This window comes from Chrysemys picta, chromosome 2, assembly GCF_011386835.1.
Source record: "Chrysemys picta bellii isolate R12L10 chromosome 2, ASM1138683v2, whole genome shotgun sequence".
NCBI classification, from domain to species: Eukaryota; Metazoa; Chordata; order Testudines; family Emydidae; genus Chrysemys; species Chrysemys picta.
In genome coordinates, this window is record NC_088792.1 from 190,802,052 (window position 1) to 190,823,673 (window position 21,622).

Consider the following 21,622-nt stretch of genomic DNA (forward strand, 5'->3'; position numbering starts at 1 on the left):
TTTTTGCACAGAAAAGCTTATGTGATGCATGTCTTGCACCCTAATACCAAAAAGGAAAGATTAAGCAGATGGCAAGTATCTTTAATTCATTTACATGACTAAAAATCTAGAGCAAAAGAATGAGTGAACATATTAACCGGGAATTAAGTTATTACCAAGTACCTTGAGATGTGTTGCCCGTTTGAAGGCTTTATTGCAAACATGGCACACATGAATTCTCTCCTTGCCATGAACCTCTTTACTGTGGTGCATTAACATCGTGGCTGAAGAAAAGGTCTGACTACATTCAAAACATTGGTGTACACGGCCCTCTTTTTCTTGATTACCCTTAGTCAGGTTAGAAGAAACCTCAGCCACCTGTAAAAATTTATAAAACATGATTATAATTCAAAATTGGAGGAGGACACTCAAAAACCAACAGAATTATTTTTCTTGTTATGTACTCTAGTCTGATCAAAGTATTTTCAAAGGAATCAGATGAGCTGGGCACCAAACACCAATAAAAAGAAAAGAACGAGATTAGGGGGAAATATAAATTTGTGTTTGGTCATTCTTCCTATGCCTCTGGCAATTTTTTTAAACGGAAGATTCACTAGATACATGCAATATCTGAAAATAAACAGACAATATATTGTGGTATTAAGGGCACATGGTGTGCATGCAGTCAAGTCTATGGAGATCTAATTCAGAATATTCTTTAGGTAGAAGAGATTTTAAAATCACATATTTCAGTACTGGAAAGAAAAAGGGCAAAGTAGATAATTGCTGCTTCTTAAATTGTCACTAAAACCTTCCAAAATATATAAATTGTCTTACAGGATAATTTCCTTTGACTTATGTCCCTATCAATCCATCACTGTGGACTCCCTCTCGGTGAGCAGAGACTAGAGGGAGTTCAAGCATTGTGCCCGAAAGGTCCAGGTTTATACCCTAACTACTTGGTGTCCCACCAGGAGAGTACTTTCAAAGCCATAAACAATAACTCAGATTAAATATTTAATTGTGAATAATCTTTTTTGTGAACTACTGTATGTACACAAACTATCCTTGAAAGAGTGTAGGAAAAAATAAGATATAGTCAACTGCTAGCCTTGGGAGAGTCCTTATTGAAAGAGACATTAATCAAAAATACCGGGTAAGAGATTTTCCATTCCTCATGCTGTCCTATTCCCCCAACCTTCCCCAATCTATTTATCACTAGGGAAGATAGTGAGAAGTAAGACTTATCAAGAGTGCAGGGGTAGTAATTGAGAGAGAGAGAGAGAGAGAGAGAGAGAGAGAATGTCAGAAATAAAGTAGATTTTGGTGAAACCAAGTCAAATGAGTGGCCATTTTGGCAAGTGGGAGAGTTGATCCACAGTTCAAGATCACAACAGGCAAAGAGATGGTCGGGTCAGGTGATGGATGAAATGGGATTTCAACAAATGGGGTATTTGGGGAAGGATTGGGGCAGCCGACGAGAGCTATAAGTAACTGAAGGAAGAATGAAGTCTGATGAGTTCTACTTGAAAGAGCAGTGGGAGAGAATCGAGAGACAGTCTGCAGGAAGAGGAGGAATCTGACACCCTCTGGGTTAGCTAAAACATTTTAAATAATCGGGACCTAAACTCAACCACTGAAGTTTCCTCATCTAGACAAAGCCACAAACCCTATTTTTCACATATAAGGGGAGATGATGTGCACCAGAATAAACATTTTCTGTGATGTTTTCTGGATAATAAGCCCTCAATTTTGCAAACATTTACTCACATGCTTAACATTAAGCCCATAAGTTGTATCACTAATACCTGTGGGACTACTCAAGTGCTTAAAATTAAGCAAATGCGTAAGTACTTTATTCTATTAAAAAAAAAAAAAAAGGATTGCACCAAAGCTAACTACAATATGAAAAGCGTGTTCTCTGTCCAGTTTCTTAAATGCAGGTAGTCTATTCCCCAAATGGTAAGATGATTTTTAAGATTTCTTAAGTGTATAGCAGGCAAGGACAGTTTGCAAGGGAGAAAAAGTTAGTTGCCTTTTATAAAGTAACCAAGGAGATTCAGGTTTATCAATGAAGAATAAAAACTGATAATTATGAATATTAGGAAAATTAATGTGTCATCTATTTGATAACAATATCCATCTATTTGTCTATTTTTACCTAACAGATTTTTTCCCAAAGGTCTCTGGCTTGCATGATTTATACAAGAAATAACTAATTTAGTGAGAGTGATTTCCCCCCCACACACACACACTATTTAATACATGAGTTTCTGCAAGAGACTAATGCTCTTTGTAGAAAGAACTGAAAGGAAAGGGTGATAATATATTTAGTGTGACTGTATTTGTGATGTAACCATTTTCTGAAGTGCAATATGATCCACTAAAAAAAGTTATAGGTCTAGCATGTGTGTGTTTTACAGATCATGAGCCAGAGATACTTGTACCAGATGGAGCTTCATTTCAATGTATCTGTAGTTAGTGCACATAATTAAAATGGACAGACAAAAAACCAAAGTCCTCCATCTTAAAGTATAGCATAGCTAGAAATGGACGCACAGTACTTTATTAGATAGAATGTACTTTTAATAAAGCATCTGAACTGGTAATCTAAAAAGCTCTTAACCAGCTCAATGGCTATGAGCAATAAGGGTGGTAAGAGGAAATGACCCTGTCATACTTCAAAATAAGGAGGAGGAGAGTAAGGCCTCACTTAGAAGAATTCAGTAAAAAGGCATTTATGTAATAGAAATGGATTTTTAACTTTGACCAATACATGCCTTTATGTTCTGGAAAAGAAAGAACACTGGTGATTAGATATTTTGTATATATTCAATGGCAATTCCGAGCATACATGTGTACCAGATGCGTGAAGGTGCATAAAGGTCTGGTGTAGTCTGTTTCTATTCTTTCTTTAGCAAAGACCACTTGCTCAAAAGCTGAGTTAGAAAGTGACACACTTTTTAACCAAACAAAATTCACAATTTTTGAAAGGATTTGGAAATGAGGGCACGACATGCCTATAAACCTGTAGACTGTCCAAGTCACAGGATCTTTTCCATTTCTTTTATTTCTTCAGCACAAGTAAAATTTTCAAAAGTTTTAGTGACAGAAGTCGAAAGCCCATTTTCAAAAGGGATTTAGGCACTTAGGAGCCTACAAGTGAAATGGTTAAAAGTGCCTAAGTCCAATTAAAATTCATTTGGATTTAAGTGCCAAAGTTACTTAGGCATTTTAAAAAATGTTGCCCCACATTTTTTTTAAGGAAATAACTTGAGGCTGCTTAAGAACTTGTTTAAAAAATCAGTAATTTCTAGAATGAGATAATTGACTCAAACATGACACAGAATGTATTAATGTATATGAAATTATTTAGGATAGTCATTGGCTAAAGAAGATTTATAGAATTTCAATAAGAATTAAACTAAAAAACAGAAATGGTAGATTAAGTTTATTAAGTCAAGTGCAATGTAAAGCACATTGAAAAAAATAGTTTAAACTGCAAATATACACTAATGGGTCCTAAATTAGTTGTAACCTCACAGAAAAAGATTGAAGTGTGGGCAGCAATACCAAGATGTCAGCAATGGTTAAATAAAAACAAACATGATGCTCCTGTAACCTGTATGAAAAGGGAAATAGGGAAAAGTATTATACACAATAGGCAAATTGCTGTTACAATGTGACCTTTACTAGCGTGTTCATATTGGTCACCTCATCTCAGAAGAGACATGGTAAGAGAAAAGGGCAGTGAAAGTTATTTGACACACTGCGATGGCGGAAATCATGCATATATTGAAAAGGCTAGGATTAGTTTGAGAAGAAGAAGAGTAAAAGGAGATATATATTTGTATTTTTAAAGCATACCTTTTTAAAACAGAATTTTGGACACTAGAAATATTCAAAATCAAATTTAGACCATAATTTATTCACCTTGCAGCAGTGATTATGCATGGAACTGCAGAAACTACATGCATAAATTATGTTTCTTGTTACCTGCAATATTAAAAATCTAAGTCTATATGAATTCTAAGACAAAAGCAATGACAACATGGAAGTTATGGATGAGAATACAAAACAGTTATTCATAGTCAGTACATTACAGGGATGTTGTAATTCTCCCCAAACCGATCATTATAAAGTCAGGAAATTAAGAGTTAAGATTAAACTTAATGTTATGAATCGGCAATGCACAAATACTAAACCTTAACTTGCCCTGTACTGATGCCATACAATTATCACACTATTATGAGTAAGGTATTTTCATGGTTGAGGTTCCATATATGATTAAATTCATTTTCAAATATTATATTTTTTCTTTTTCCCCCTCCTTATTGTAATTTGATACAGAACTGATAGAAAACTTGCTATTAATCTTTTAAAAATTCTTCAAATGTAATCCATGTACAAGATTTAAGCAAGTTTCAACTACATGCAAAGTCTGGAGCGTCTGCATTATTCTGTAATTAAAATTACTGAGGAGGTTGGAGGGGGAAGAACTGGGAGTGCCATCTTTCTTTAAGGACCCATTTTAAAGCCTGAGCTAGTTAATAGATTTAATTGGAAATTCTCATAAAATTTATTCTATACTCAAAAAGTGCTGTACTTATCCAGAAGATATCAGGTATTTTTTCATAGTTAACAAAGAGCCTGAATCCCTGCTTTACGTGCAAAATCAACATAGTCTTAACTATAAAGCTACAGCCTCCATAATAAGCTATTTTAAGATAAAGTTAAAAAATTATATGAAACTCTGCTTCGGAACAAACAGATCATTTTCATATCTAAAGTCATGTTTTTATACATAAAAGTACACAAATAAACTACATCTACCTGATATGTTATTTCATCAGAGTTTGTAGATGCTGAATGTGGCGTATGGCTCACCAGTATGACTTGTTGTGAGCCCGAACCGCTTTGGCTGGAGAGACTAGAATCTGTGAGTAAAGCAGGGAATTGCTGACCCTATCAAAATAAAATTATTCAAGTGATTGTATTTACAGCACAGTCAACTGTCATAATTAACCACTAATCCTAAAAGAATTATAAAATGGGGTTAAATAGAAACTCCTTTTATCATTCAAGACTACTCTTTAAAAAGATTACTTCAAACATCAGTCTGAACACATTTTTTTTTTTTTTTAAATAAACTAGCCCTTTCAGGCCAATGCGGGTTAAAAATATATCCGAATAAGCATATCAACTCTGCTAAATCCACATATCTTAAAGTGTCACAAAGTGTCATCAGAAATTAAACCACAATGTATTACTGCCACCTCCACATAACAGGAAGTCACCAGACCAATGGTATAACACGTTATATCATTATATATTTTGATATACCATTTGCATGGTATATCGTGCCAGATATACATTTATAAGCGGTTTGGGAAGCCCACCATTTTTATTTTTCCAACTCAAGATAAATATTTTTCATGCAAAACTGAAGAGATTGGGGGATAACAGGGAATGTAGTCACCTCCACAGACTTTGTTTCACTATTTTTAATCATACTATATGTGTGTGTGTAAATACACCCCCCCCCCCCAATCCACGGAAAATAAATAAGCAAACAACTTAGTCCTAGTTCAGCAAAGACAGAAGCCAGCAGTGGTTTTCACATATTAAGATTGAAGGGAAATGTCAATCACAGAGGAGCTGGCTGTACATTTGGCCTATGTACAACACCTAAATGTAGTTAGTGATATTAATGTCTAACTTTCAAGGACAAAAATGTAATTCAGCTAAAAATTATATGTAGAGGTAAGTTATTGCTAAATATGCAAATGGTTCTGCTTTGCTACCAACCACTGAAGTCCTTTTTAATGTGAAGCAATAGAGATTTTTTTCTTCATTCTACTTGCTAATGAACCTTTAGCTCTATTGACATATTGGAAAGGTTCCTAAACCGTGGCTCATGAACCATGTGCAGATAGTGTCGGAGAGCCAGGTGGTCACATAGTGCTGGCGTGCATTATTTTTTCCAGCTGCTAATTTATTTTAAAAAGACAGTTACCAACTATAATAAATACTCTCCCATTATTTTCCACAAAAGAAACAGGTGTATTGACACAGAAATTATGTGGTCACAAATGGATGGACAGCAGGTTCACAAGACAATATACTAAAAGTCTGGTACACGCTACAAAATATTTTGGAGGCCTGGACCTAAAGTCACTGATTACTATGCACCAGCATTTTCAAGATGAAAATTAATATCTTATTTAAGTCTCTATAGGTTTATTCAGATTCACAAATACTTGCTCCTAGAGGAAGGTACCACTGTGAACCTTTACATAATGTGTATTCCATCACTATCTCATACTAGGGTTTCTCCTATTAATTTTCCTAACTGGACATGAAATGGAAGAGGTCACTGGGACTTACTGTTAAAATTTCTAAAATGTGTTCTTGTATTGTGACTAATTTGTCTAATTTTGATTAAGTAGAAATCACTATTACAAACCCAGTGAACTTTCTCTTGTACTGCAGTGTTACAAAGTAGATAGGAGCAAGGAGCAGAGTTACATATCCTACAACACATGGAAAGAACAGTTTCTTGCCTTACAACAACTGAGACTCTTTGACATGATGTAGACAGTGTCAATCTCACTGTAGGTGTGCATGCACCTGACATACACCAGACCAGATTATACTCGTTATGAGGGTTGCACAGGCATCCTTGTGCTCCCATCTGAGGGATAAATGGTGGAGGGGTCATGATGCTTCCTCAGTTCCTTTGCAATTCAAAGCCCACATTGCAGACTGCTCTGAAAAATGGGGATGGAGGGTTGATCATGGGACCACACTGATTACAGCATCTCAAAGAACCAGAGTTGCTGTAAGGAAGGTAAGCATTCTTTTCTCTTCAAGTACAATGTGTGTACACTGTAAGTGACTAGCAAGCAGTCTCCTCCTCGGATGGTGGGAGTAAGAAGCCACAGCTGTACCAATCAAAAGCTATATCTACACTTACAATGGTGTGTAAAGGAGACACTTTACACTCCCACCTAGCATGGGGCTAAGCAGCAGCATAGATGGCAATGCATAGCTTAGGTGAGCAGAGTGCCCTACCTATACAGCCAAGATATATAGCCTACACAAGTCTGTACATGCCCAAGCAGTGCTTCCTATGTCTGCACTGCTATTTTTAGTGTCCCATTGCCTCAGCCTTTCCCCACCACCTCTTCATATAATTTTTAGCTGAATTACATTTTTTTGTCCTTGAAAGTTAGACATTAATGTCACTGACTACATACTGCTGCTGGAGCCTCTCACTGTCATGTGTAGCTATACCCTGAGATGTCAGGTGTGAACAGAGCCTGCCTTTCACTGCAGCATGTAGCTACACATGTAGTACCTGTATTCTACACACTGCCCTAAGTGTAGATGTAGCCAAAGATTGCAATCCCACTTTTGGTGTCTGCCCTGGCTATCATGTCAAGGGCATATTTTTAAGAAGATCAGAGTTACTCCACGTATTGCTTTGAAAATCTCTGAGATCAGCACATTTCTGAAGCAGGCCAACGATGTTGCCTGTGCTGTGTTCAGCAGTGCTCCTCCTTGTTTAGCAAGACAAGCTCACTGACTAGCTGGTAACAAACGGAAATGCACTCTGTGATCGGCTTTGAGAGTCTCTGGGAAGATATTGCTTGGCTTTTACATACACCCAATAAAGCCACGAAGAGACAGAGCGAGTTTGAAGAGCTTTGTCCTGTCTAAATAGTAAATTAGGGCTATGGGGACATCCAGAGTGGGAAGTTTCTTTTCTCCTGGAGAAAACAAGTGTGATTTTGAGAAGAAGACTGCCAAGATGAGTGTCTTATCCTGATGGAAATCTCAGACCACTTAGGGGGATGAACTTGGGGAGTGGACTCATCACCACCTTATCCATGTTAAAACGATGTGTATGGTGGTCCAGCCATAAGGATTTGGATCTTGCGGACTTTCCATACCAACCTGATAGCAACTAAGACGATTGTATTGATGGTAGGTGGTATAATGAACATTTTGATGAAGGATCAAAGGGAGGTCTCTAACTGGATGTCAGGCACGAAGGAAGACCTTAATAAATCTCACCACTGTACAGTGTGAAAAACTGTAGCAGCATATAGTCCAGAATCTGGAATCAGGGTTTCAACAAGATTCATATTACTTTGGGCTGCCTATATGGAAAAATTTCACCATTTTGAAAAATACGTCCTGCTAGGAGTTTTCCTGCTCTGCATACGAATCTCTTGAACCTGCCACAATCTGTGTCATGAATGCTCATCTACACAGTATCCAAGGCAGCTGTGTGCGACAAGTGCAAATAGAGGTGCAGTATCTGTCCCCAGTTCAGAGACACTATGTATGGGCAAATAAGGGAGGCATATTGGAGGTTGGCTGGACATCTATAATAGGTCTGACAGACAAAATTGTCCCTGCCAGTAGGGGGCTATCATGATAATGGTAGCCTTGTCCCCTCTGATCTTGGATATTATCCCGGGGATTGGCTGGAAGGCATAAAGGAGACCGTGACACCACCAAAGAAAAATAGCATCCAGCAGAGACCCTAGGTATATGTCTCCTTTGGAGTAGAAAGTCTTGCATTTGGCACACTCTATTGTGGCAAAAATAAGTCTATGGCTTATTTGGATGGGTCCCCATCAGAATATTGGGTCTAGGATAGATTCCACAGAAGTCTGTAAGGTCACGGTTGATTTCTAGAAGAAGAAAGTCTGGTGGAATCACCCTGCGTTGGTAACACTATTCATCACATTTGATGGATTCCAGATAAAGTGAGGACCATCTGGTACCCCGCTTGTTGATACAGTGCATCACCATCATACTGTCCATCACAGTTTGCACTATATTGTTTCACAGACCAGGCATGAATGCTATGCAGGCCAAGCTGGTGGCCCTCATCTTGATGACTTGTAACTTCAGATTGTCTGGTGATCACACTCCTTGTATTTGGAGTTGATTCGGGTGGGCACCCCAACTTATCCCTGTTTCATCTGTAATAAGCTTCACTGTTAGCAAGGGGAGTCAAGAAGGAGACCCACCTTTCCTCATACCGAGTGACTAAACCTCTTGATAAGTTCTCACAAGACTTGGGGCAGGACAGTGACCAATAGGCTCATATTGTGTTTGGATGGGGAGTACGCAGTCCTTGGCCAGTGCTGTAATGGTCACAGGTGAAGTCAGGCAAGCAATGTCACATAAGTACACGCACTTATGCGTTCTAATAATCCCAGGCACATGCAAAAGTTCATGGATAGTCTCGCCCTTATGACACATACAAGCAACTGAAGGGATCTCAATAGGTCTTTTGGCATGTATGTTTGTGGTATCTGTGACTTGAGCAGAGTCCCTCTGAATTCTACATTCTCAGATGGCATGAAAGATGATTTTTCATAGCTCACCAGGAGCCCTAACTGAAAGACAGGAGGAGGACTTGATCTAGGGCTGTCTTTTCTCATCCCAGAACTTGCCCCTGAACAGCCAGTCATCTAGGTATAGACAGACACGATGTCACGGTTTCCTTACAAGTGGCCCTACCACGGCCAAGCACTCGTGAATATTCTTGGTGCCATGGAGACTCAAAAGGGTAGAAAGTTGTATTGATAATGGTTGGGCCCTACTATAAATTTGAGGTTCTCCCAGTGACCGAGGCGGAGAGCTATGTGGAAGTAGGCATCCTGCAAGTCATGAGCTGTGAACCAATGGAATAATGGAAGCAAAGTGTTATGAACCTAAATCTGAGGTGGCATATGTATTTGCTTAGTTTCCTCCTGTCTAGGATAGGATAAACACAGGTAGCAAAAGCCTCTTCCCCTGTAGTCCTGAGGCACCTTCTATATGGCTCCGAGGCAGAGTAAAAAGGCCAATTTTGTTTGTAAAGGGGTCTTGTGAGAAAGGTCCCTGAAAGGGGACATGGAAGGGAAAACAGAGTAGGAAAAGGAACTGGGTAGTATAACTGGGTAGTATAACCTTGAGTTACTATGTCCAGCACCCAATTTGTCAGTGGTAATATCCGATCAATGCCCATTGGAATGAGGTTAGATAGTTTCCAAAAAAGGGCTCCACGGACCTGTCCTGATGCAACTCTCGTCTGAGTGGTCACATTTACTGCTGTTATGTGTGAACAGAGTTCATGAAGAATGATGTCCTCTACTGTATCTCATCGGCTTCCTGGAATGGTATTTCGGCTGCCTATGGTAGGACAGTGTGTGCTATGTTTTGCTGGCGCAAAAGGGAGCACAGTCACCCTGGAGTCCTTGAGCAAGCATAAAGGCAGCGCCAGTTTTCTCTCTCATCCTTTAAATGGCAGATCCTCAACCATGGTTTGTACTCCATGAAGAAGGCACACAGCCTGGAGCCAAGATGCCTTCCACATCGGCAACACTTAGGCCATGTACCTAGTTGCAGTGCCTGCTCTGACCATAGCTGCTTATAAGGCCACTTTGGCCACCAGCTGAGTTTTCTTTTATGATGTCCCTGAGCTCCTCTCTGCTCTCACAACAGAGCTTGCTGATGAACAGAATCACTCTGCCCCAAGTTAAAAAGTCACACTTGGCTTGGAAACCCTGATAGCCACTTATAGTTGAAACAATGCACAGAATAGGATTTTCTCCTAAACAAATACAGTCTTTATCTTTTGGCACATTCTTGGCCGAATAAGACTTCGCTTGGACAGCTGAGACCACTAAAGATCCAGCAACTGTGGCTGAGGCAAGGATGCTGCTGGAGAGGGAGAAGTTTTCCTCTTCCACGATTGAAACAAGGGGCTTGGAAGATAGAGACCTGGGAAGATGGACCGTACGCCACAGGGGCCAAGGAGGCATCCCATATACATCCAGGTGGCTGATAAGTTGCTGACTGGACCAATGCCATTCCAGAGCCAACAAAGGTTGGGCTCTGATGAATTCCTCGGGTCTCTTGGTGGCACCACTCATGGATCACGTGGGGGGGGGGGGGCAGCTCCCTGCTCAATGCTAGTGCCAGCTTGCATCCTGATGATGAGGTGTCTCTCTCTTCCATGGGTGGCACTGATGGGTAGGGAGCCATCAGTACTGGGGTCTTGTTAGCCCTCGTTGGATATTGCAGTGCTGACGTATGTCTTGGATGTATGTCCTGGGTGCCAAGGTTGATCATGGTACGTGTGCTTTTGGTACTAAATGTAGTCTGATGCCCTGCAATCTACTCCTTTTCACTCATTTTCCATGCTGGAGAAGGTTCATCCTCTTGCCTTCCAGTCTCTCTCTGCATGAGAGGACACTGAGTTTTTCCTCAAACTCCTGCCCCAATGTTCTGGGTGGCCTGTTTTAGTGTCCTATTTCAATGTCTGTGATGGGGGGCATGGATCAGCATTCATGTTACACTCCCCATCAGTTTCCAGCCCAGGCCGGGGAAGCTAATGATCCAACTAGCGAACCAAATTTGGTGATGAACCCTGGCCACGTGCCACCTGAGGCTTGTTGTGCATACGCTAAGAAGAATGTCTGTGATGTTGACTAATTTATGCTGGCTATCATACATATATATTAAGCATTAAGTATCCATATTAAGTATTATTATAGCCGTTATATATACCAAATTAGCCTGTACCTTTGAAATAATCCTGTTCACTTATGTCAAGTATCCCATAACACCTTGCATTAACTGAGGTAAGCTTTGGCTTAAGTAGATAGGAACACTGTCAGTATCAGGACATATAATTGTTTCCTTATAGAAACAGAAAGGAAGTTACCCTCACAAACCTATTAATCCTAGTGCAAGCTTAGGAGGTGTCTTCACATCCTTTAGTACCTGGAATGCATGTACCCATAATAAAGATAAGGATCCATCATGACCTAGAATGCACAGTGTGTTCAGAACAAAGATAAGGGGCACACCATGGTACCAGAAAAACAAGATAAAAAGCTAATTGGTTGAACTAGTTTCAAATGAGGAATATGGTTCCTTTTACTGGTAATCAAGTAGGTTATAAAAAGATCGCTTTAGAAGTAGAACTTTGGAGAGCACACCTTCCATATAAGGTGAATGTAACACTGCTGTACAGGACGGCTCTTTTTTGAAGACTGGTGTCATATAGAACCTTTTTCCTATACCATATTAATAAATTTGACTGACATTGGTAATTTAGGCTCTTGACCAACTGACCATACAATTTATCAAAAATGGCATCATCTACAATGTCAAAAGTTTTGATAGGTTCAATGCTGCAGTTGGTGACAGTGTAGATATTGTCAGTGCCAGCTTGCTTGGTGCAGTCTTCTTTGCTGTCATCTTGGCATTACCTGCCTGCTTGATGGAGCTCTGGATGGTGCAAATTTGAACAGTATGGGGGTACTCGAGCCTAGATCTTCTAAGTCTCATGTCACTCTCAGACTGTTCTAAGAGATGGAGCTTCAGGCTCACATCTCTTGACCTTTAAGATGAGTAGAGAATGAAAGGCAAACCAAGCACCTGCTGCTTGGATGAATTATACACCTCAAAAACAGACAACTGCTGTGTCCATCTTTAAAAAAAATTAGTCTGTCAAAGGAAGGACAAGGCTTGAAGCCTACAGGTTTTGACTCCACCGTCTTGAGGTCTTTGTATAGAAGGGTATGTCTTGCGGGGAGGAGGGGGAATGGGGAGAGAGTGTCGTATAAGGAGATCAAATCAAAGAAATTCAATCTGGACAGGGATATGCAGTTGAAAATTAAAGAACTTAAAGCTGTTCTAAAGAATGGTTCCATTTTGCTGCCACAGGCAGTAAGAGGAAACTCAGGGAGGGTCACGGGAACTCCGGCCTTCATGCCTTCCCACGGGAGCATGAGGCGGCATAAGCTGCAGCTCCATGTAAGAAATTTTGTAATGGTTCTAGGCAACGACGTGCACACTGTTAGCAGCAAAAATATTAATTACATCTTCATCTACTGTGCAGAAGTGGTAAAAATTACTTTCTGAAAAAACATTCAGATACTCCAGTCCCTTGAGATTGTACTATTACTCTACCAGAAGAGCAGAGCAGTAAATTGCACTAACCTGTGAAGTGATATTAAGTGTAACTGAATCAAGACCACTAGATAACATGCCCTGAGTATCAGCCAAGGTCAAGGTAACACTACCATCTCCTCCAACTCCTGACGAAGACATTACTAAGTTCTGAGCAGAAACTGTGGATTGAGACATGGGTGGTGTTGAAGGAAGATTTCCACTTGACGTATTAAGTTCTGCAAAAAATAAAGTATGCACAACATTAAAAAAGGAAACATAAGCATCAATCCTAACTACAGGGCTACTTTATTTTAGGTGAATAACTTAGGTGATAATTTCTTGCTTGCTAATTCTTTACTAAGACTTGGTGGCACTACTGCAGATCTTTCTCCTCTTTTAGTCAAACAGGTGGCAAACAATGGGAAAAACAATTTGTTGTATGTGTGAGTCTTGCACTGTGCTGCATGGACATGGGTCCATTACAAGCAGTATAACTGAAGACAAGTTTTCATTGATCGGTAAAACACTATGGAACACCCTACCACAGGAGATTAGAATGTGTCTTCGTCTGATCACCTTCAGAACTCAGAAGAAAAAAATCACCTTTTTCAAAAGTCTACTTACACCAGAAGCCAAGATGACAACAAAATTTAAAGAAACCCAAAGAAAGAAAATTCCACCCCAAAACAAAAACCAGTAAAAGTGACCAAACATTAGGATAGCAAGAGCAGAGCCAGATCTTATTTTCCTGTATAAAAGGCTCAGATATTATGGTGAGATGTGTCCACTCTAATATAAAAATAAGAAAATAATAATAATAATGTAATTCTGTAAACAGATTAGTTAATGCATCTGTTTGCAGAACAGGGCCCCAAAAATATAAACCTACATTAGAACACATTACAGTATATGAAAATAATAGAAATTTAGTGGCTTGAAATAGCCACCAGGTAGTTCCAACAGCATCTATATAAACAAGCTGCCTAGTCATGAACCAGTTTATTCTGAATCTGAAATAACTGAGGATATGAGAAAGTCATCCTCAAGGCTGAAAACATTCTATTGGCTGCCACCTGCCTGAACAGTATGAGGCACGTACTACTTATTAGTCTGCAGTGCACAGAATTATGTTTTAATACCTACTATTGTTAAGAGAAAGATTACTTTGTTCATGAAGTTTTAGACCTTCGATTTATTGAGAAAGTTCAGCCCTGTATGGTATAGACCTTTATCCTGATGTAACACCAATGAACACTCCATGACAGAGAGTTCAGAAAATATTGGAATAATCTAAAAGCTGCACTGCCCACCATCTAAATCTAATGAATTCATTTACAACTATTCAGAGCCAGTTCAGACACTAATGCAAAAGGAGATGTTACTTACCTTGTATAATAAGCCCCCCCACAATGGGGGGCTCCACTGGAGGTGTGCACATGCCCCTTGCACATTTGATTGGAGATTTTCAGCAGCAGTGGCTCCTTCAGTGCATGTATGCACCTTAGCCATCTTCGTGCCCTGTACTGAGGATACATACTTAGGACTGTGATTGACGAACTATCCTCAAGTTCTTTTCTACCACAGAAGAGACTCTGCAGCTGAGGGTAAAGGAGGGCGGGTAGTCGAGCACCCATAGGGAGACATCTTGAAGAACTCCAGTTACTGTACAAGGTAACTTCTCCTTTTTCTTCGACTAGTATCCCCATGCATGCTCTACTTGAGGTGACTCTCGAGCAGTACCCTCTGAAGGAGATGGGCACTTTAGAACCCAGCCTGGTTCTGTTTGTAGACTGCAGAATGTAGCATCTGTTCTAGAAGCATGTACCAAGGCCTAATGTGTTGAGAAAGTATGCCCATGTAGCAGCTTTGTAGATTTCTACAACAGGAACATCTTTCAGTATGGCAACGGACATAGATAGAAATTTAGTAAAGTGGGCTATTACCCTAGTCGGACACTGCCCATTAGCAGCTGCACATCAGGAGAGGATGAAGATGGAAACCTATTTAGAAAGTAACTGGGAGGACACTACTGTTCATTTAGGCTCTGTCTGTATAAGATATGCATAGTCTCAGCCCTGGTCTACACTACAGTGAGGTCGACAAACCGGTTTATGTCGACCTAACTATGTAAGTGTACAAACTACAGCCTTGCTCCCACTGATGTAAGTGCCCTACTACACCAACATCATAACTCCACTTCCACGACTGTTGGATGTTATTCTTGTCGATTTCATGTCTCCATGTCCCAGCTGGGCTGCTGCCCAGGCTCCCCACACAGAGCCAAGCTGCCCCCAGAGACTGGGCTCCCCAATTCCACACCAGGAGCCCGGGTGCTGCTCTGGCTCCCAGATGGGAACCCAGCTACGCCTAGGCTCCCTGCTGGGAGCCTGGGGGGCTGCCCCGCTCCCATTGGGGAGTGGGGAGGCAAGAGCCTGGGCAGCTTCCCTGCTTCTGGCAGGGAGGCGAGAGCCCAGGCAGGGCCACCAGGCTCCCAGCAGGGAGCAGGGAACCAAGAGTGTGTGGGAGAGGACAGCTGGTGGTGAGCGGGGAGCCAGAAGCCTGTGGGGCAGCCAGGCTCCTGGTGGCAAGCAGTGAGCAAAACTGAGAGCCCAGGCTCTCAGCTCCCCAGACTGCCCCCTTAGGTCGATGGAAGAACTCCTGTTGAGGATGTGCACCACTGACCGGAGAGCAGTATGGACCTGAACCACTGCAGTAATTATGTAAGATGTCTATGGAAAACTTATGATTTGCTGAATATGATTATCCTATTTGTATGTATGCATCATTTTTGTATCTGAAGTTATGAATATTAACTATGTACTTGTATTTCAAATGTTTGCTCCTGTGGTAGCACCAAAAGTTATTTAGTCAGCACATTGTGAAGGAACTATCCAAGTTGAATGGCCCATCAAAGAACACTTAACTCACAATGAACCATGGAAGATGCCTATTTACTTAATAGACTTTCCTGTGAACATTCTAACTAGAGTAGGAGTAATGGCCTCTGCTATGACTAAGCAAAGCAGGCATGGCCATGTGACTCCAAACTCCATCTTGTTACCTGTATTTTTCCACAAACTGGACTGAGGGCTTTGTTTGAAACAATGGGTTTCCCTCCACATGGCAGAAGCTATAAAAGGCCCTGGAGACATCTCCATTTTGTCTTTTTCCTAGTCTAACCTCTGGACTATGGATTTATACTCACAGGAGCATTCTAACGAAAGGACTGAGGACCTTCCAATGATTTGGAAGCAACCAGAGACTTGACTTAAGACAGCACTTTATTCCATCACTGCTACAAGCCTGATCCAAGAACCTTGTAATTACTGTATGTATCCTTTAACCACTTTTAACTCTCACCTTTCTTTCTTTCTTTCTTTCTTTTATAAATAAACCTTTAGATATTAGATACTAAAGGACTGGCAACAGCATGATTATTGAGTAAGTTATATATTGACCTAGGTCAATGTGGCTGGGCCTTTGGGATCAGAAGAACCCTTTGATTGATGAAATTGGTTTTAAATAACCACTCATCATTAAGTCTAGTCTTTTTGGTGGTGATACAAGGACTGGAACACCTAAGGAGACTGCTTTTCTGACTTCTTGTTAGCCAGTGTGGTGAAACATCAGTTTACTTCTGTTACTGGTCTAGTATATCTTGTGGAATAATAACCACCAATTTTGGGGTGTGTTTGCCCTATTTCTCAACAGTTTGTCCTGAATTTGGTATTCTCAGTTGTGACCCACTGGGGCACGGTTACAAGCGGTATTTGTCAAAAAACATTTTCATGGAAAGATTTAGAAGCGTACAACAAGCTAATGGCACTAAGGGAGATTTCATTAAAAAATTAAGAACTAAGTTCAAACCCCATGTTCACACTTAGGAAGAGGGTTGATAACACTTTGATGATTCTGGAACCTGAAGGACGAGCAAATACTGAAAAACCTTCCAGAGGAGAATTAAATTCTGTGATGACTGCTAGGCAGACTTGAATGGAGCTTAACGAGAGACCTTCTTTCTTCAGATTGAATAGGTATCCCAAAATCTCCAAGATGGAGAATCAACAGAGAGAGGTGATGGTAAGTGCACCAGTGGTAAAATAGCTTCCATTTCTGAAGGTAATTCATGGTACAGTAACTACTCACTTAAAGTCGTCCCGGTTAACATTGTTTCGTTGTTACGCTGCTGATCAATTAGAGAACATGCTCGTTTAAAGTTGCACAATGCTCCCTTATAACATCGTTTGGCAGCTGCTTACTTTGTCCACTGCTTACAGAAAGAGCAACCCATTGCAGTTAGCTGGAGGATTGGAAGTAGGGTGGACGGCTGCCCCTCTATCAGCTCCCCGCTACCCTAAGTTCCCTGTGCGGCAGCTGCCCAGCAGGCTATCCATTTCCAGCAGTTCAGCTCCGCCACTGCCATGTGCTGCTCCTGCCCTGCCTTGGAGCTGCTCCCGGGAGCTTCCCGCTTGCTGTGCAGGGGGGAGGTAAGAGGGGGGCTAATGTCACGGTGTCCCTCTCCCCCCCCGCTCACCCCATCTCTATAGAGCAGGGACATCTGGGACAGGACAGGGCTCAGGATGGAGGGAGCTTGCTGGCAGCAGCCGCTGTCTCAACTTGCTGATCTACTTAAAAAGGCAATGTACTTAGAGTGGGGTCAACATACTTAAAGGGGCAATGCGCATCTCTCTCTCTCTCACACACACACACACACACAGGGTGCATGTCTCTGTCTGCCATGCTGTCTCCCTTCCCTCCATTTGTGCTGCCTTGCAGAGTGAGGCTACATTAACAACAGCTGGGGCTCAGCCGAGTGGTAGTTCATCATTTAGCAGTAAGGCATTCCCTGAGAAATATCCCACCCTCTGATTCCACCACCTCCACCAAGCTTCACAAACATCATTGCTGTGTACAGTATTAAATTGTTTGTTTAAAACTTATGCTCTGTTTGTGTATATATTAGTCTTTTGTCTGGTGAAAAAAATTCCCTGGAACTTAACCCCCCCGCCCCCGATTTACATTAATTCTTATGGATTCACTTAACATCGTTTCGCTTAAGGTCGCATTTTTCAGGAACATGACTACAACGTTAAGCGAGGAGTTACTGTAGATTATTTTCTGCTGTTAAAAAAGACTTCTTGATCCTCTCTGGAACAGGAGAGTTCTAATCCCGAAAGCCATCTAGGTACCAAGTCTTGAGCCAGAGAGCGTCCAAGTTGGGGTGACAAATGTTCCCCAAATCCTAAGTGATGGCTGGCTGGGAAGAGAGATAAAGAAGGGAAGGAAACCATACCTATCTTGGCCAGGTTGGTGCAATCAAACTTACGATGGCTTTGTCCTATTTGTTTAGAACGCTGAAGATTAGCAGCATTGGAAGGAAAGGTATATAGAAGACTTTTTGACCAGGAAAGGAAAAAAGGTATCCTTAGAGAATGGTGACTGAGACCTCTTCTCGGACAGAATTTTGCACATATGCGGTTGGCAGTACTGGAAAAAAGGTCTATTGTTTGGAAGATGCCAGGTAAGGAAAATCTGCTTTAGTATAGATCTCTCAACTTCCTACTTGTGATCTGAGGTGAAGTGTTGGCTGAGATCATCGGCAATAGTGTTTTGGCAGCTGTAAAAATAACTTGTTGAGATACAGGTATGGTGGACTATACACCAGTTCTATTACCTGAGTGCCTCAGAGCACAGAGAAGGGGATCTCAACCCCTTGTTGATTTATGTCATACACACTGACCCTGTTTGTGATTAGACAAACAGAATGACCTTCTATCATGCTGGTAGAGCAGATTGTGCTGCCCTGAGCTCCAGAAAGTTGATATGTAAACTCCTGGGCGGACTATCTGCATGGGATAACATGGTCCCATAGGTGAGTCTCCCATTCTCAGGTGGATGCATCCAAAACTATTGCGACAGTGGGAGGCAGATAACTGAAGGGAATCCCTGAGTATACCTTGTCCGGATTCTTCCACCATTCAAAAGAGACTAGCACATGGTGGGAATAAAGAGCAACTTGTTCCAACTCTCTCTGCTGGGACGGTATAAACTGTCCTGAGCCAGGCTTTGAAGCAGGGTATATGTAAGCAGGCATGTAACATGACAAAGTACACACTGCCACATGCCCGAAGAGCTGCAGGCACAATCTGGCAATGGTGTGGGGGCTCATTTGGACTTGAGCTATTAAGTATGTAAGATAGAGAAACCTGTCCTCTCTATCCAGGCAGGCTCTGGATGTCATGGCATCAAGAGTGGCCCCTATGAACTCCATTCTCCACAGAAGTCAGAGGGGTCCATTTTGCAGTACTGAGGTGAAGGTGAAGCATGTGGAAGAGAGACATGGCTTTCTTTACAGCAGTTTGTACTTCAACATAGGAACACTCCTTGAGAAGCCAGCTATTGAAATAGGGGAAACAAATTACTCCCCATTGGCAAAGCTGTGAGGCAACTAACATCATAACTTTTGTAAACACGCTGGGTGCAGAGCAGATGGGCTGCAAAGGACGACTCGATACTGACAGTGGTCGATACTGACGAAGTGTAAGGCTCTCTTGTGAGAGGGCTGTATTGTGACATGAAAGTACATGTCCTGAAGGTCAAGAGTCACAAACAGTCTCCAGAATCTAGGGATGGAATGATAGCAGCTAGTGTTACCATCATGAATCTCTGTACCGTGATGAGGTTCAGAAATGGGGGAGACAATCCCCAGAAGTTGGGAGGAAGGAAAGGGCAGAATAATACAGCAGCAAATCTGGATCGCGGAGGTGTTTGTGACTGTTGACCAAGCAGTCAAAACAAACACTTTGTTGATGGTGGCTGCTGCGTCAATCCAGGTGCAGCAGTTGAGAATTTCCCCCTCTGCGTTCAGGGTTTCTTTTTAGGTGCTTCTGAGGCGCTGTGAAAGGTGTGAAACTGAGCTGATCAGGTTCTCTACACTGTCTGAGGCTGACTAAATCTCCTCTTGTTTGCAAGTGTATTTATGCCCAGCAAATGAAAGGTTGCCCTGAGTCTTTCAGAGAATACAGAGACTTATCAGAGAACTTGCAAAATAATTTCAGACGATCAAAGGAGAGGTCCTCTACATTGTTTTGGACTTCACGTGGAATTCCAGAGGACTGCAACCATGAGACTTGACGCATGATTAGAGCTGTGGAGATGGATTTAACAGCACTTGCCAGCAGCATCGAGAGAGGAATGTAAAGCTGTTCTGGATAGATGCTCTTCCGCAACAATTGCCTGAAACTGATCTCTAAGCTCCGAACTACAGGGTGGCAGGATGGCAACTGAATAGCTCTTCTGACCAAAATATCTATGCGCTCATGGAACATTAGCCTCATCACAAAACAGTCTTCAAATGGTTCTGCCTGTGTTGTTCATTCACTGCATCCATAACCAATGAGTTTGGGGATGGGTGGGAAAATAGAAATTCTGAACCGCTAGCTGGAACTTAATACTTTTTGTCTGCCCTCTGAGCTATTAGAAGGTCGGGGGCGGGGGGAAGGAGAGAAGTGAGGTGGCAGTAGCATAATAGCTTCATCCAGGGAAGATCAGGAAATATTTGTCAGAGTAGCCTCCTCATCAACTCTCCTGTTTTTCTAATGTTTCCTCGTGAGGTGGGGATTGCTATTGGAGAATGGAGGGAATCGGGGAATTAAGTCCCTTACATTCCCTTTGAGCGCTGGATGCCTTGGAGAATTGTTGGCAATATGCAGCCCAATGGTCCCAATATGGCCATTGGAAATGAAGGCACATAAGGGAATGAGACAGGCATCCAGGATCATCATACCAAGGACGGTGCTGAGGAGGTTGAAGCTGCACAAGCCTTGAAGTATTCCTTAATGTAGCATGTTCCAGAGAGTGTGGTCTAGACAGATAATCAGAAGAACCCGAACAGAAATTTGAACATCTGAGAGCTGTCATCAGAAAAGTTTAATGGAGGAGCAGATGAAGGAGGAGTGATGATCTGTCTGTCTAGACACAGGGGAATCATACAGTACAGGTGACAGGTGAGGTACTAGAGATAGCAGAGGATGCCATACCAGGAGTTTAACTGAGCTTAATAAAGGAAATATAGGTTCATTGGAGACAAAAATACCTGGAAAATCTGAACTCCTGTGGTACTGGGTGAGGTTGCACAGGAACCTGGTGGGCTGTGGACAAAGAGGCCTGAGGTACTAAGGGCAGTGCTAGCAGCGTTGATATTCGCTGGGCACCAAAGACACAGCAAATGTTGCAAGCAATACCAACTTCTTCAGTGAGGAGTCCCTACAGTCTCTAGTACTTCAGTCATGCTTCGATGGTACCGGAGGCTTCAGTACCAATCGTTGGGTACCATGTGATTTAAATGAGCTCAAGGACTGCAGCTTAGAACCCTTGGTACTGAGATCTCTTGAACCTCTTTGGAAGCCTTTAAGGGGCACGGGGTCCCCAGTACCGCAGATCTCTTAGAACTCTTAGAGCTCTTTCCAAGGAGTTTTAGTACCCCTTTTCAGAAAAATCTTTCCCACCTCACTTGTAGGTCTACCGGAGGCTGATGGGGCAATATGGTCGCTTGGAGGCCACTGTATGTTGGGGCGGTGGGGGGGGCCCTCTGGGCCCGGACCTGAAGCCAGATGAAGGGAGCACTCCATCATGAAGAGGTGAAGTTTAATCTCCCTACAGTGGCTCTTAAAAC

At 41.8% G+C, this 21,622-nt stretch overlaps 1 protein-coding gene across 17 annotated transcripts in view; it reads right to left on the minus strand.

The window, feature by feature from the left end:
• ZNF236 (zinc finger protein 236) overlaps positions 1 to 21,622 on the minus strand; it is a 251,431-nt gene that overhangs the window by 88,460 nt on the left and 141,349 nt on the right. For 16 of the 17 annotated variants that reach the window (XM_065585137.1, XM_065585143.1, XM_065585142.1 and 13 more), the window contains exons 28-30: positions 12,997 to 13,184; positions 4,813 to 4,944; positions 163 to 357 (exon numbers count right to left, since the gene is read on the minus strand). In XM_065585137.1, coding sequence (XP_065441209.1) covers positions 163 to 357; positions 4,813 to 4,944; positions 12,997 to 13,184 — 515 coding nt within the window. The remainder of the gene's footprint in view (positions 1 to 162; positions 358 to 4,812; positions 4,945 to 12,996; positions 13,185 to 21,622) is intronic. The other variant, XM_065585139.1, reaches the window with a different exon arrangement.